Genomic DNA, 16,937 nt, shown 5'->3' on the forward strand with positions numbered 1-16,937 from the left:
TGCGGCGTTGTGGTGGAAAAAAAGGAAGGATAGTCAAAAAGGGAAGAATAGTCAAACATGCAAGAGTGGAGAAGAGAGGCCACCCTATTGAGGTGTGAGTACCCGCAACACTGAGCACCCAACTGGGGAACACTCAAGCCTGGATTTAATAAATTGTTGGTGTAAATGAAGAATAGCTGTCACACGGTGGTACATATTGATGTTTATGACGAATTTTCAGATATAACAAAGTATTTTTGTAGCAGATGTGTATTTGTTATAATAAAGTTTGGGTGTACCTCCTTTATCATTGGATAAACTGATCATGTTTATTGCTTTCAATAGTTCATGTTGTTTAAGTAGCCCTACCCATTTGCTGTATATAACTTTCATTCAACTGATGTAAAACTTCAATTGTTTGTTTGCCCTTGTTGGCCCCCTGCACAGTGTTTTCATCACAACACATCACCAACTATCATTATTAGGTGTTCCACAAAGCAGAGATCACATGCATAAACCTGGTCCTCGGGCAAAGGTGTATGACTCCCCTAGACTCGTTGAGCGATACCAGAAAGACCAAGCCAGTTGCAACAAACCTTCATCATGCGCTGCGCAGGTACAGTGGAGAAGGTGCGCAGAAGGTTCGCACGGATGCCCGGCGGAGGCTCGAAGAGGAACACCCGTCCAGCTCTCAGCAGGTTCACAGGCACCTTGGGGTGCACCTCAAGGGTGAGGAAAAGGCGGAAAGCCGGGTGTGGCTGCAGCGCATGCAGCTTCTTCTCGAGCTGCACCAGCCACTGCGGGGCCAGGTGCACGTTCTTCAACATCACCCACCTGCAGATGCATTGCAAGAGCGAGGTGCCCCAGGTTAAATATGTTGCCCGTTGCAGGTCAATAACCCATACCTTTATCCCTGATCTCAAATTACCATTAACTTAATACATCAAGCGCTAACCCTGCTTGTTCACTCAAACCTCATTAGCCGCGAAACGGTTCGCCAAGTCACTGTCACGGCGTCGATGTAAGTCACCAGATAGTGCTTTCTTGTGAGAAAGACATGCCCGAGACATAGACCAGTGCTCCTACAGGCACCAGTGTGCAACTTCTGAAGAGAAAGCAGCGACAAAAATGCTGTCTCAGGTCATACGCCACTGGTGATGATGTGAAGTGGTTATGCCTCTAATGGCTGTGTCAATGAGGCTCTACGGAAAATTCAACTGTTCCATTTGGACAAGCTACCCGAATTCTCTAAGCAAATGTTCGATTGTGACCACTTCTCCTGTCAAGCCATAATACCCACGAAAAATAACAATAAATAATTACTGCACTTTCACACTTTTTTCTAGTGGCTGAAAGGTGGTGCTTGAGGGCACCGTGACATGTATGCACTGCCACAGCAAAATAAGCTGCGAGTGGAAACAGACCAAAGTCACTGATAATGGTTCACTACGTACAAAAAGTACGCTGCATGTGAATTTCTTCTCAGATGAACTACTCAAGCAAGCGTTAGCTGAACAGCAAGTTCAGAAAAGGCTATACATAGAGATCACCTGGTTCTTCTCAAGAAATGGCACTTCAAGGTTCCAGTTTGCATAGGACACTGTACGAAACTGAAGTGCCTCAGCAAAGTCGGTTCTGTTTCGAATAAAAGCTTTCATGCCCTCCTGCTCGTTATAAAAAGAATGCCTCGATAACACACCGTCCGTTTTTGGAGGCGGCGTTGATGGCCTTTTCAGCCTGGCTGAAGCCCTCGGCCGAGCCCATGGCCAGAGATGTGATGTTGCGACCCAGCTCGGCAGCCAGGTCATCCACCCGGCCACTTGCATCGTAGCCAGGCACCGAGCACATCAGGATTGGAGTGCCCGCCTTCACCTGCACAGTAAAATAAAATGAAGTTCCGTCAGTTCTCGCCTCGTCAAAAGCATAAAAATCAGGCTGAAGCTTGCCAGCACTGTTGGAATTTTCACTAACAAGGGACAGAGCACAAACTGCCACAGAGGGTCTTTCTGTGTTTCCCTTTTTTTCCTTTATTTCACTTTCTCTCTCTGTACTCCTTCTCTCACCCATCAGTTATTACATCTCATGCCAGACAAATCAACACGATGATGACAGTTTTCATGTCATGCCACATGGCACAACGAAAAGCTGAACAGGTTCACTGTAAAGAAATTCAACTTTTACACCTGTCTACACACAACCTAAAAGGTGCTTATTTTCATAACTGACCTCATTGTCAACAACTGCAGCCAGATCCAGCTCAGTTTCGGAGGCCGAGGTGAAGTCGTTGCCGAGCACAGAGGTCACCACTTGGTGGCCCTGGGCGATGACCCGGTCTGGGCGGAAGGCCTGGATCACCAGAAGCTGGTGCATGGCCTGCCCCACTGGGGTCAGGGGTCGCGAACCCTCCTCCCACAGGACGGGCACGTCACGCTCCGGAGCAGTGCTCTCCACCCAACCCAGGAAGTCCTATAGGGGGAGAACAATGTGGGCTCTCTTGTACACAACTAAGCTATTTCGTTTGAGAAAACATTAGACTCAACACAAAATTTTCTGCTAAGGTCAAAGTTAATGTGCTGTGTGTGATGTGTAACTTCAACTTCAAAAAAAGAAATGGGGTGAGGGCCGAGGGCAACGGTAATCACATGCAATCACTAAATTAGTTCTGAACGTGCACCACAATGTTTTCGACTGTAGTGTCTGATCTCACATGGTTGCTTTAATCGTTTCAGATCTTGCAAACCATTCTACATAAGCTTGCCTTGACCCTTTCAGATGCCACCTATAAAGAACTGTCTGCAAATATGTCAAATGGCTACAGTGTTACTTTAAGACACTCAATACTCTATTGCAACAAAAATATTGAGATAATTGTTTAATCTGTGTGTGTTATAGTAACTCATCCTGATTAAGTTGCAATTAGTATCTTGTCACCCAGAAGTTATTGATGCTTACTTTCGGCATAAACAGAACTTAATCTCAGGCTGAGAATATAGTGCGAATTTATTTTTGGTTATGTCCATTTTGCACAAAGAGAAACTCTACTTTTCCCATGGATTGCTGAAAGCAGCGCGTCGTAGGAGTAATCAAATTTTTTACTTTACAGTACACTAAACTTCACAGCTCTGAATGTGGCCATTGTGTGGTCACACGAAAGACTAATTTAAAAAACTTGCATCAAGAGAAATCAAAACCTCCTTCCTATGTTGTGTGCTCCAAACATACAGCTTCATGCTGCAAAAAAAATTATTCTGCTATCTGCAATAGTTTCCGATATATTGCAGCAATTTTTATGCAGGGTGTACAAAATTGCCATTTTCAGAAAATCAAGAAAACAAAGAATTCTAACATTTTTAACCGTAACAATGTATGTACTTAGAATTACATAGTTATTAACATATATATGGATACTAGAAGGCCTAAAGAGTTCAAAGCTGCAAGCTGATCAATAATTGAACGAGTACTTCTCAAATTACAGCACAATAAAGTTCATTGCATGTAACCAAAACAAAAAATTTTATAATAAAAAAAATGAACCTGACCATTAAAAATAGGCTTTCAGCATTATTTTTTGTGTACATTTAGCTACATTGTGCAAAAACAATTACAGCTCTAGCTGTCCTAGGTCCAATTTCACGGAACAAGCAAAAGAAAGTGGTCAAAATCTGTGCATCAAGAGTAATGCTGTTAAAACTTTATTTAGCCATTCCGAGTGAAAAATATCATGGCACACATATTTTTAGTCAGTTAATATGCACCAGGAATGTAATAGGACTATAATTATGTGCACGAGCATGTCGTTTCTTCTAGTCCTGTAGCAAGTTGTTGCCGTATGCTCATCTGCCGCAAGGCCGCTTATCAGTTCGGTGACTGTACTGACGGCGATGTGCGACAAACGTGCGCGCGTCATCCGCGATCCGTTGAATAACACGCCGATGTTTCCGGCTTGTCCAGAATGAGTTACTTGTCCAGAATGAGCTAATCAATTTCGAGGCTTCGCAAATGCCGAGGTGTCAGTTTCCTTTTTTATGTAAGACAGCCACATTTTCGAGCTGAGACCCCGACAACGTTGCAAACACGTCGTTAAAAGCAGTCTAGCTATTGCCAGTAGCCTCCATTGCGCGGGCGGTGAGCACGTTCACCGCGAATGGATTGACTTCTGTTGTTCGTCGACGCGCGGCTACTCCACGCTGACGACCCGTCGCGCAGTTCAAAGTCCTTTCGTCAGGCGGGGGGGAACCGCAGCATTGGCGCGTTTAGCGATAAGACTGCACTTATGCTCCGTCACTACAATGACTGATATCTCTTGTAGCTTCACTTCTTCTTTGTACTTGCAGTCCTCTAACTGATGAGGCTGCAAAACAGTAACATTGTCGGCAACGAACAGGCTTGTACGTGAATTAGGCCTACACCGGTGACTTGGCGATAGCCGTTGACCACGACGAGTTCGTTATCCTCATCGTCCTGAGCCATAGCGGGGCTCATTCTGAAGTTCACAGCGAACGAATGATTGCAACACCCGCTTCACAAATTACTGTAGCACGGAACTTCTTTACTGCCGCAGGCAGTCAGTAGCACCATGACAAAATGGCGCATGTCCGTGCACGTCATGATCGTGAAGCAGACGCCGAAAGCGCCCTTTGGCCAATTGGATGGCTAGGTTTTGTCACATGCCCCAAGCAGCCAATAGAATTGTGCGCTAGTGCTTCTCGATGACGCGTCTTTGCTAAAAAACCAATGAGCAAGGCGAGCCAGCGGTGGCGGGAAATTGAAGATGAAGAACGACCCTTCCAAACGAGACCAAGGTGAACACGATAGCTCGTGTGTAACGGCAACAGTTCAGGGCGGAAAAAGCGCGATTTTAGCATCAATTTACGCTCACATTCATCTCACAGGAATGTTATAAATTGATTTTGCACCAGAAATAATAACGCGAGAAGCTAGAAACTTCTCAGAGAGATGCAAAAATAGGTACAGATTCCAAAAATGTCCGCTTCAAATAGTCGATTTTTTTGCGATTTTTGGTCGACCCGTGTCCCCCCTTAAATGAAGACAAAACTTATCTTGCAGAAGGTTTATTCCATCCAAAGTACGATACATCTTGCTTTTCTTAAGCCTCAACTTGATGCAAATAGGAAAAGTGAGTGGTGTACACAAATGTGTACATGGCGTCTCAAAGGGTTACTGCCATAATTGAGCTTTGTGGCCCTTCCATTCCTCCCTTCATGAATATGCGTTCAGAGAGAAATGTCGAAGCCACCCTAAACTGAACGAATAAGTTTTACGTACATAACCCACCCTAACAAAAATCTGAAGCTGTTGGGGCATGGAAATGCACACACACACACATGAACAAGTCTTACCGGATGCTCGTCCAAGCGTTGCTGGAGGCTACGGAATGCTGGCAGTCTCGACAATGCAGTGGCGCCCTCCAGCTGGTCAGGTGACAGACCGGCAACGTGGATAGTTGGCTGACCTGGAAGGATGCCTTCCTTGCCACGAAGCAGGTGGTTCAGCTCATGCTCGAAGTTGGTTTCCCTACACATGGTATACACGAGTGAACCCATTGAAGGGGAGACATGGGTTTCAGGGCTCTCTTACCTATTTTTGAAGCAAATGTGACCTAAGTTGGCATGCTTACTTGGTTTGGTCTCCCAATTCTAAAGATGTAATTATTTATGTACCTTCATTAGTTCATTAGAGATTTAAGATAACGATCTCTGGTGTTCCTATTACAATAGAGAGATAACCACCAGTCAGAATTTTACAAAAAACATGGGGATCAACACTAGAAAGCACGAGCTACACAACATAGGAAGCACTTTTTTGATTGTGTCATTATTCTTTACAGTACACTAAATTTCACAGCTCTGAATGTGGCCATTGTGTGGTCACACAAAAGACTAATTTTAAAAACTTGCATCAAGAAAAATTAAAATCTGCTTTCTATCTTGTGTGCTCCAAACATATAGCTTCATGCTACAAAAAGAATTATTTTGCTATCTGTAATAGTTTCCGATATATTGCAGAAATATTCATGTAGGGTGTACAAAATGGCCATTTTGAGAAAATGAAGAAAATAATGATTTCTAGCATTTTTAATCGTAAAAACATATGTACTTAGAATTATATAGTCATTAACATATATATGGAAACTAGAAAGCCTAAGGAGTGCAACGCTGCAAGCTGATAGAAAATTGAACAAGTACTTCTCGGATTACAACACAATAAAGTTCATTGCATGTAACCAAAAACAAAACATTTTGTATTAAAATAAAAAAAGAAGCTGCACATTAATAATCTACACTCAGTGTTGTTTTTTGTGAACATTATTATACATTGTGGAAAAACAATTACAGCTCTAGCTGTTCTAGGTCAACTTTTACCGAACAAGCAAAAGAAAGTGGTCAAAATCTGTTCTTGGAGAAAAATACTGTTAAAACTTCATTTCGCCATTTTGAGTGAAAAATATCATGGCACACGTACTTTTAGTCAGTTAATATGCACCGGGCATGTAATCAGACTGATTCTTTACATGAGCGTGTCGTTTCTTCAAGTCCCGCTGCAAGTTTTCGCCGTGTGCTCGTCTGCCAACAAAGCCGCTTATCAGTTCGGTGACAGTACTGATGACGATGTGCAACGAATGTGCACGCGTCACCCGCGATCCATCGAATGACACAGCGATGTTTTCCGGCTAGTCCGGAATGAGTTACAGTAAAAGCTCGTTTATCCGGACCTCGTTACCTAAGAAATTCGGTTAACTCGGACTAGAGGCACGGTCCCGGCAAAGCTGTGTATATTTCAATGAGGTCAAATGCTCATTAATTCGGAGGAATTTAGCCGGTTATCTCGGACAACTCCGTAGAGAGCTATCGGGACACCAGAGTCTCGCGATCTCGGCGGCTTGGAGGCTCAAGCACCGCTTGCCGTAACCGACGGCAGAACTGGAGTTTTGGAGAAACCGAAACCGAGCAAACTGCAGCAGAATATGAGGATGATGATAGTGAATGAGGGGGAAGTGGCTAGGTGGCGCTAGTCACCACCCGGCGGAAGCACTTGGGCCATCGGCGCATCCAGGGTCTACTAACAGCTGCTCGCTACGCCCATGCTACGCCTACTGGTGTACTACTTCGTGTCTTGGTTCTTTGTGTTGTGACTTCGCGTGTTGCGGCTGTGTTTGTGCGTGTTGCCGCCGCCGCCGCGCTTCATGGCGACCGTCACAGGAGTTAAGCGGCTACAGCAGCCAGCAAATGATCTTGAAAGAAAGGTTATGATATTGAAAGACGTGATGAGCCGACGCGACGTCGCCGCACCGTGCAGGAGGCCACCAAGTTCTGCGTTTGTTCTCGCGACAGTGAACGTGCGCACCACCACCTGATGGGATTAAATAAGAACGTTCTGTCAGAAATTCCGACGTCAAGACAGGCAAAAATAACGCACTCTTTTAAGAAATAAAGGTTTGTCTGTGCCATGTTCATCTTCGTTTTGTTTTCGTAGTCTGTTCAATAATTCGGAATTCGGTTAACTCGGACGTTTTCTCCGGTCCCGTGAGATCCGAGCTAACAAGCTTTTACTGTACCCGTAAATGTCGCGAGCCAAACTTGCTCCCCCGCTCACAATTTCGTGGCTACATGAGTGTCGAGGTGTTAGTTTTTTTTTTACACAAGACTGCCGCATTTTCGAGTGGAGACCGCGACATCGTTACGAACACGTCATTGCGTAGCCTCCATTGCGTGCACAGCGAGCATGTTCACTTCGAACGAATTGATTTCCTGTTGTCTGTTGATGCGCGGCGTACTCCACTCCGACGACCCACGCAGTTCAAGGTTGTTTCTTCAAGCAGGGGGGAGGGGGGGAACCGCGGCATCGGCACAATTAGCGATAAGACTAAGACTGCGCTTCAGTTCCATCGCTACAAAGATTGATATCTCTCGTAGCTTCTCTTACTTCTGCTTTTTACAACCCGTCCTCTAACTGATGAGGCTGCAAAACACCGCCGCCCTTCGTGACGTCTGCAACTGAAGGGCTCATACGTGAGCTAGGCCTACAACGGTGACTCTGCGACTGCCGCTGACCGCCGCGAGTTCGTCATCCTCATTCTCCTGAGCCATTCGGGGCTCTTTCTCAAGTTCACCGCGAATGACTGATCACCACACTCACTTCACTCACAAATTAGTGTGGGGCGAAACTTCTTTACTGCAGCAGGCAGTTGTCAGCATCATGACAAAATGGCGCATGTCCATGCACGTCACGATGGGGAAGCAGATGCCGGAAACGCCACTTGACCAATCGGACGCCTAGATTTTGTCACATGCCCTAAGCAGCCAATAGTATCGTGCGCTGGTGCTTCTCGATGACGCATTTATGCTGAAAAACCAATGGCAAAGTGAGCCAGCAGTGATGGGAAATTGAAAATGAAGAATGACCCTTCCAAACAACACCAAGATGACCGCGAAAGCTCGTGTGCAATGGCAACGATTCAGCACTAAAGAAAGCATGATTTTAGCGTCTACCTTATTTACTCGCGTAACCTTCGCGCTCGCATAATTCTCGCACCCCCCATATCGGCCAATATCGGCCAACAAAAATACGATTTCTTGTTTTCCTCGAGTAATTATCACACCCCCGATAACTACTGCAATAATGTCGTCTGCTCTTTCCAGCCACTGATGATGATAGCGCAAGACATCTGGCGCCATCTCTTAAGCATCAAGCGTACTATTGCATGGATATTCAATCCAATTCAAGCCAAGCCGAAGTGGCCAGTGTGCGTTGCAGCGTCTTTTGTATGTTGCGTCGGTAACCTTGTCAAGTTATGAGGCGATACTGAAGATGTACGGCTGCTTTCAAGTTGCAAGTGATAGATCATGCACTAAAGAATGGCAACAGGGCCACCGGTAGGCCCTTCGGAGTCTAGAGTTTTGTGTTCGCTAGTGGTGATGGCTGCTGAAAGCCACACAGACGCGTTGGGCCTGCCGTGTGCCTAAACTGGGATTGATGGTAAACTTTATTTCTTCAGAAGGAAACTGCGGACTATTCTGTTAAATAGCCATCAGCCCAATACTGACGTCCCACGCTTACCTTTTGAGGGCTCCTGTTTAAAGACGAACGCTACTGCTACGCCCACAAGCTTTGCGTGTGGTATTCTAATTCTCAACTATTTGCTTACACTTTTTGTGTCTGAAATAAATCTTGTCTAGTGTTGAAGCTCTGCTTTTATTGTTGAGGTAAGTTTTAATTAGTACTTCTTAAAGCTTGCTGTTGGTTACTGGTGTGAGAATCCCGATTTGTGGCCACTTGGTTTTCTTTTTCACTCTGTACGTTTTCGTAGAAAGTTCTCCCCGCGTAATTCTCGCACCCCCGAACTTTTCATCGCTTTTCCAGCAAAAAAAGTGCGAGGATTATGCGAGTAAATACGGTATTAGCGCTCACATTCAGCTCACAGGGGTGTTATAAATTGATATTGCGCCCGAAATAATGGCACAAGAAGCTAGAAACTTCTCGGATAAGTGCAGAAACAGGTACAGATTCCGAAAATGTCAGCTTTATTAAGTCGATTGTTTCGCGATTTTCAGCCTTCGAAGACCCATCAAACCTACAACCTTTTGCCTCCTAGAGTCTTCGTCTAGTCTCTGGAGGTCACAGGTAAGGTCGCGGTCAGGAGTGAAAGGTCAACAGTCCGAGAGGCAGGAGGTTTATAGAAGTCTAATAGGGTTTTGAGTAATTTTGAATATGTGGGTTTCTTCAACATGCTGAAAAACCTAAGCACACAGGTGCTTTAGGATTTTGCCCCTATCAAAATGCAGCTGTCACGGCCAGGTCTCTAAACAAGCTCTTTAAACTTATCCGCACCACCCCAGCCATTAATCTAGCGCAGTTGGTCGGATGCATCACGGTGGAAGACAATATCACAACGAATGTTGAGCAGAAGTTTCACTGTAAGCTTATGAAGGTTACTGCAGTTGGACCTTTTTAAATGCAACTTTATGGGACTAGAAAAGTGTGTTACATTTGAGAGGGGTTTCATTTAACGAGAAGCGTAGAGGAGCGCAAAACACAAGTATAAAACCAATCGTGTTAGGGGAACTTTTGCTTAGGCAACACATTCGTTTTAAGAGATTTCAGTTTCCCGAGATTTGATTGATATGTGGGGTTCATCGTCTCGAAACCACCATATGATTATGAGAAGCGCAGTAGTTGAGGGCTCTGGAAGTTTCAACCAGCTGGGATTCTTTAACGTGCATCCAAATCTGAGCAAACGGGCCTACAGCATTTCCACCTCCATCGAAAATGCAGCCGCCGCAGCCGAGATTCGATCCCGCGACCTGCGGGTCAGCAGCCGAGTACCTTAGCCACTAAACCACCATGACAGGGCTCAGTTTACCGAGAGTCTACTATAATTATGACCAGTGAGTACCAATTAATTCTTATTCTCAAATTCACTAAAATCCGCCTCCTTTTGCATCATTTCAGTCTGAAAGTTGTATTCGCGTGATCCAAGTGATACCAATCAGGAGAAAAAAAAAGGAAGGAATATTTTTCAATGCAAATGCAAGTAAATACACAATGCGAAACTTCTACCAAAGGCTAACTTTGGCATGCTTACTATTGGGCAAACTATTGCAAATATAGTGCAGCAAACTATTGCGCATAATACACTCGCAGAAAACGCTGCCACATATCCAGTATTTCAATGTGCAGAACAGCTAGAGTACTGAAGGACACTCACTGAGAGAACCCTCGGAGGTGGATTCGACAGAGGAGCAGGGCAAAAACCAACTTGTCTTCGTGAAGCATGCCGCGGGTTACCCTGGTGTACACCACCTGCGACAGGGCATGAACGCCATGAGTGTGAGGGTTAACTCCACATATAGTTAGAGACTGCCCAAAAGACATAAGTACATCTTGAATAAAATACACTCAAACCTCATGTAAAAAAGTCACACCTTAGATGAAAATATCTTCGTTATAACTGAAAAATCATTACAGAGGTGTATTTCTAGCATTATACCTATTGCAAGACTATTTCTAATTTACTTTGTTATATCCAATATTTTGTTGTATCCAGGTTTGTTATATCAAGGTCTAAGTCACATGAAGCCAAAATATGCATAGCTGTTGCGGGTGGTCTATCTTTTTGAAATAATGTCAACCTGTACTTGACAAGAAAATTTATGCACTTAAGAAAATGGTGCCAGTTCGAATGCCTGAATACAGGCAAGGGTAGGCAATACTTTGGTGCAGTAGTTCACGAATCTTGATCCCAATAATAAAAAAGATGCACCAAACTGTGAGACAACAAGTTAACAGAACAAACTTCGCTTTTTCCAACGTCAAGCCCACCTGGAAGAGGTCCTTGGTGATGATGCCCAGCCGTGCGGTGTGGTCCACTATTCCAGTCAGATGGCTGTTGTTGGTCAGCACGTCGTTGTAGATCTCCAGGAAGAAGTGGAGCGAGTACTGGTACAGGAAGTGGGCCTGTACGGACACACGAAATGTATAGAGGGACTTCAATACTAATTCTTACAGGGCAGAGAGCGTGCAAATGTCTATAAATTTTTGAACTAAGCTGCAGTGCAGTCCTTGATTCCTTCTTTGCAAACTTGGTAACTTCCATCTTTCTGCCAAAGTACGTTATTAACTACAGCCATTATACTACTGTTTGAACTCCCTAAACAATGTGAAATCGGTTGAAGAAATAAATGCCTGCCTAAAAAGATCAAAAGAGCCAGACTCGCGTCTTAAACAACTCTTCAGGCACACGAGTACACTAACCACGTGGTTGTAATACTGCACAGAAGGTAGTAAATGCGCACGTGTGCAATTACAGAACACAGACATTTAGTGGTCGTGGTCCCTTTTCACACTGCATGCTTCACCGCAATAATTTGGCATAGGTTGATTACGCAATACTTATAAAAGCTAAACTTTTAGAAATGCAACGGCTACATCTGGATTAGCGCACGAGCACTCGTTTGAGGCTGCGAGATGATCAACATGGCACCACCGGCCTCTCCGCGTGATGCAGTTTCAGATGTGTTTTCAGAGCCGAAGTTAGCGAAATTCGATGCTGAATCTTTTCTGCATTTTGATATTGCAGCCGTCCTTGTACAATGGTGTTAGGAGCATGGTGGTGCCGGAGAAGTGCGCGAATAATCGGGCATGTCCGAAATAGTTGTAAGTGGCTGTGGTTCTACGTTACGTATCAATAAGTTAAGCGAACATAGTTATGCTGCTCGTGGCGGCATTGTCGAGAACACGGGTCGTCACACCTGGTGGAGTCCTTCGAGGGTGAAGAAGATGGAGGAGCAGGCCTGCGCCAGGGGCTGGTACTGGAGGGAGACGGCCTCCACCTCGGCCATCACCTTGTCCGTCTCTTCCACCTTGCGCGAAATCTCGGCCGCCTCGTTCTTTAGCTTTTCAAGCGTGCTTATCACACTGCACCATTGGTTAGGAAACAGAGTTACAACAACCGTTGGACATTCAAGACCACGCAACCAACACTTGACATTCTCAGGTGCACGTGACCACTAGAAATTGTGCGGACAAACCTGTCGTCATCCAGAATCCTGCCTTTCGAGTCATTCAAGGCCTGGAGGAGAGACTTCTCCAGCTGCCGCAGCCGCACATGGAACTCTCCTGCGTTGGAAACGAGAATCGGCCCACCATGAGTTGTCGTCTGCGTTGAAATAACTCGCAGGAGTGTCAAGGGAAACCTCCACATACATACATACATACAGTTGCCAGTCGGGGGCCGCCAGCTAACATTCCGGGGACATCCCAAACTCTCCGGTGAGTTCTGTCAGGGGCATCGTGCATGTCTCTCAAGACGAAACGTCCGAAACTGTGAAAAGCAAGCTCAGTGCTGAGCCAAATATAGTGTCTGTGCGCAAGCTTGGGGACACCCCGGTTGCGGTGATCACCTTCGCGGGGACCAAGGTGCCACGGACAGTGTTATACAACTGCGAGCGGCTCCCTGTTCGCTTGTATAAGAAGACAGTGCCTGCATGCCCACTTTGTGGCACAGTGGGCCATCGAGCAGATACTTGCCCGCGCACCCAGCCCGGCCGCTGCACAAGCTGCGGCGTTCAGGTACCTGCTGCTACTCCTGACGGCCCTACGGAACACCAGTGCATTCCGAGCTGCCTCCTCTGCGGCGGTGGCCACAAGACTGGAGCTCCCGGTTGTGCTGGACGGTTCCGGCAGCCGGTCAAGTCGGGATCCCCACGCGGATCCAAGCCGAGGACAACGGGGGGGAACGGGGGGAACAAACAGGCTCCGACTCCCAAGACTGGCCCCAAGAAAGCACCAGCCGCCAAGTCGAATAAGCTAGAACTCAAGAAGACCGACACCGGGCACTCCACCTATGTAAAGCCTGGGACCCCGTCGGGGCCTCCTGCCTTGGTCAAGGACTTCCCACCCTTGACACCCGTCCAAGCACAGGTGAGCTGTTGGGGTGGGGCAGTCTCTGGACCTTCCTCTTCTCCCTCCCCTACCGAAACCGCCCTACAGCAGCAGATAGGGGAGCTCAGGCGCCAGAACCAAATTCTTGCGCGCAAAATTCAGGAATTAGAAGCGAAGCAGGTTGGGTCATCCGAGCCAGTGCAGGAAGCCGAGGCAGAGGACGGGGATGACGGCTCTTCCGTCACATCCCGCCTCACTAGCCTCTCGCGGCAGGACGCGGACACGGTAGTTGGACCAGCTTCCATTACCGGATCCATCGGTCTCATCGAGTCCCTAGAGCATAAAACCGAGCAATTAGAGGCGAGCGTGGCAGCCCTCCCCACTCAAATCATGTCGGAAGTCCGCGAGTCCTTTCAGGACATGTTCACGGCAGCCTTAACGCAAGCACTTCCCGAAATTGTGGCGCAGGTCTCTAACTCAGTCCTTAAAGCCATGCAGCCCTGGGTTATCGCCCAAATTAAAAACACCACTCAGAGCGACTCCCCGCAGGTTAAGCGCAAGCCGGCCTCCCGTCAGGCAGCAGAAGAAGGCTTTTCGGGGCCGGCTCCAGGTCCGGACCGGTCCTCTGCACCGTAAATAAATACTAAAAGATGGCTAGCCGATCTAATAAACAAGCTAAATATCTACAAAAATTTGAGATTATACAATAGAACTGCAGGGGTTTTAGAGCCTGGAAAAAACGGTCGCACCTTCAGCTCTACTTGCAGTCCCTCGGAAACATGCCTGCCTTGCTTGCTTTGCAGGAGCCCGGTTTGGACGTTAAATTCTCTGGCTATAGCACTTTCCAGGGGGGGACCTCGTCATGCATCCTGGTGAACAAGGCATATACCGCGATTCAGGTCGATTTAAACTTAAGTACTGAACAAGAATACACAATGGTCAGAGTACTGCCTCTCAGACGTCGCGACCAGTCAATACACATCCTAAATATATACAGCCCCCCGCATAAGCCCCGCGTAACTTTTAGCGAAATCTTCCTCCGGGCGATCAAGTTGGCAGACAAGGACCCCTTAGTGATCGTGGGAGACTTCAATGCTCCCAGCCTTCACTGGGGCTATCACTACGAGAAGGCCAGAGGACGTAAGCTGGCGGAGCTTATCTCCACCCTTCGCCTCACGCTGCTCACGGATCCGGCGTACCCCACTCGAGTGGGGAATTCGGTAACCCGTGACACCTGTCCGGACCTCTCTCTCCTAAAAAACGCTAAGGATGCTACCTGGGAGAACTTGGGCGATTCTCTAGGCAGTGATCACTGCCTTCTCCGGGTCACACTCCTGGAAAAGTCAGCTCATAAAAAATGCGGTCAAGCCAAGTTGACCGATTGGACCCAATTTCGCAATCAGACTATCCCTCCCGTACTATTTTCTGGAGGCTATGCAGAATGGGCTCAACACGTAAACAACATTCAGAAAAGACTTACTACTACCCTCCAAACCAACGAAGAAATCCCCGCAGTTGACACTCACCTCCTACACTTGTGGGAGGCGCGCCGAAGCTTAACAAAACGTTGGAAAAAGCAGAAGACTAATCGCAAATAACGTATCCGCATAGCCCAACTCACGGAACAAGCTGCAGCGTATGCTGCCCAACTCTCAGATTCAAATTGGATAGCCCGCTGCGACGCCGCAGCTCGTCAGATGAGCTCGAAGGGGACATGGCGTCTCTTTTACAGTCTCATAGACCCCTCTCAAACGAGAGGGGAGGCGCAGAAGCAGCTCCGGCGAGCTCTGCAAGGGTACCAAGGCACTCCGGCACAGCTTGCGGATGCTCTGTGCGATAGGTATCTCTGTCGTACGGAGGACCCGCCTGGGCCGGCGTACACGTACTCTGGTAAGCCTAACCACCAACTCGATGCCCGTTTTGAGTTGCATGACCTTAAAGCGGCTTTAGCTAAAATGCGCAGGGGTACGGCTCCGGGGCTGGACCGCATAACAGTAAAGCTGTTGGCAAACCTCCCTGACACAGCTTACCTCCATTTATTGGAATACATGAACGAGATCTGGGACGGCCGTGCGCTCCCTTCCGAATGGAAAACGTCCCTTGTGACTTTTATCCCCAAAGCAGGCAAGGCCGTGAATACGGAAAATCTGAGGCCCATATCACTGACTTCGTGCGCGGGCAAGCTTATGGAGACGATGGTACGGGATCGCCTCTCCCCATACCTTGAGGGCAAGGGCTTCTTTGCAGACACCATGTTTGGGTTTCGCCCACACATGTCTGCACAGGACGTCCTTCTCCAGCTCCATAGGGCCGTCATACAGCCCATAAGTATGCAACACAATGATAAAGCCATCCTAGCCCTTGATCTGAAGGGGGCTTTCGACAATGTTAAACACAGCAGCATCCTGGCTAACTTGAGCTCCACTGATTGCGGGGCTAAGGCCTTTGCATATGTCAGAGATTTTCTCTCTAAACGCCAGGCACTTCTTCGGATCGAGGACGAGGAATATGGCCCGTACATTATGGGAACACGGGGTACCCCACAGGGAGCAGTGTTCTCACCACTCCTTTTCAACATTGCTATGATGCGCCTTCCAAGCGAATTGGCCAGGGTGGAAGGCACACAACACGCAGTATATGCCGACGATATTACAATCTGGACCACTGAAGGAAGCCTTGGTGAAATGCAGGAACGCCTTCAGCAGGCCGCATCCATAGTCGAGGCGTATCCCAACGATTGTGGACTCCAATGTGCTCCAAACAAATCAGAGCTTCTGCACGTTAGAGCGAAGCCAAGAGATAAGTCAGCCATACACATCTCCCTGTCTGGGGTTCCCATCAGAGAGGTAGAGGAGCTCCGGGTTCTGGGCCTGTTCATTCACCACAGACTTAGACCGGACTCCACTATAGCGAAACTTAAGAGAATAGGCAAACAGGTAGGGCGCATGATTCACCGCGTTTCCAACAAGCAGGGTGGTCTGCGGGGCAGGGACGCGCTTCGGCTCGCGCATGCCTTCGTGACTAGCCGGATCCTCTACGCCGTCCCATACCTTCGCACTAACAAGCAAGAAGACGAAAGAATAGATGCCATCATTCGTAAGGCTACTAAACGAGCTCTGGATCTCCCGGTGGCCACTTCCAACGCCAAACTGAGGGCGTTAGGTGTGCTCAACTCCTACCAGGAGTTGCGGGAGGCCCACCTTATGAATCAATATACGCGGCTCGTGCAGACGGCTCCCGGGCGCCGCCTGCTAAACCGCTTACATATACAGCACACTTGCACTGCAGAGGAGGCGGAGCGTATTCCGGAACTATGGCGGCATATGCTCTCGGTCGCTCCACTCCCCAGTAACATGGATAAGCACACGCACGAAAGCAGAAGACAGGCGCGGGCTCGCACGCTTGAGAGGCAACACGGCTCCCGACCTGGTGTATTCTACGTAGATATAGCAGGGCCTTCGCCCACGGGATTTTACACGGCCTCTGTAGTTCACCGGGAAAAGCATGTCAATGGGCTCTCGTTACGAGCACAAAATCCAGAGCGCGCTGAGGAAGTC

General features: G+C 47.5%; 1 protein-coding gene across 2 annotated transcripts in view; it reads right to left on the reverse strand.

Annotated features, from left to right (window-relative positions):
* The window catches only part of Dhc64C (dynein heavy chain, cytoplasmic), a 188,630-nt gene that overhangs the window by 38,871 nt on the left and 132,822 nt on the right, over positions 1–16,937 (reverse strand). For both annotated transcript variants that reach the window (XM_075866271.1, XM_037418917.2), the window contains exons 63-70: positions 12,528–12,615; positions 12,249–12,414; positions 11,320–11,454; positions 10,706–10,800; positions 5,340–5,514; positions 2,206–2,445; positions 1,679–1,851; positions 576–813 (exon numbers count right to left, since the gene is read on the reverse strand). In XM_075866271.1, coding sequence (XP_075722386.1) covers positions 576–813; positions 1,679–1,851; positions 2,206–2,445; positions 5,340–5,514; positions 10,706–10,800; positions 11,320–11,454; positions 12,249–12,414; positions 12,528–12,615 — 1,310 coding nt within the window. The remainder of the gene's footprint in view (positions 1–575; positions 814–1,678; positions 1,852–2,205; positions 2,446–5,339; positions 5,515–10,705; positions 10,801–11,319; positions 11,455–12,248; positions 12,415–12,527; positions 12,616–16,937) is intronic.

Source organism: Rhipicephalus microplus, chromosome 6 (genome assembly GCF_043290135.1).
Source record: "Rhipicephalus microplus isolate Deutch F79 chromosome 6, USDA_Rmic, whole genome shotgun sequence".
Taxonomy (NCBI): Eukaryota; Metazoa; Arthropoda; class Arachnida; order Ixodida; family Ixodidae; genus Rhipicephalus; species Rhipicephalus microplus.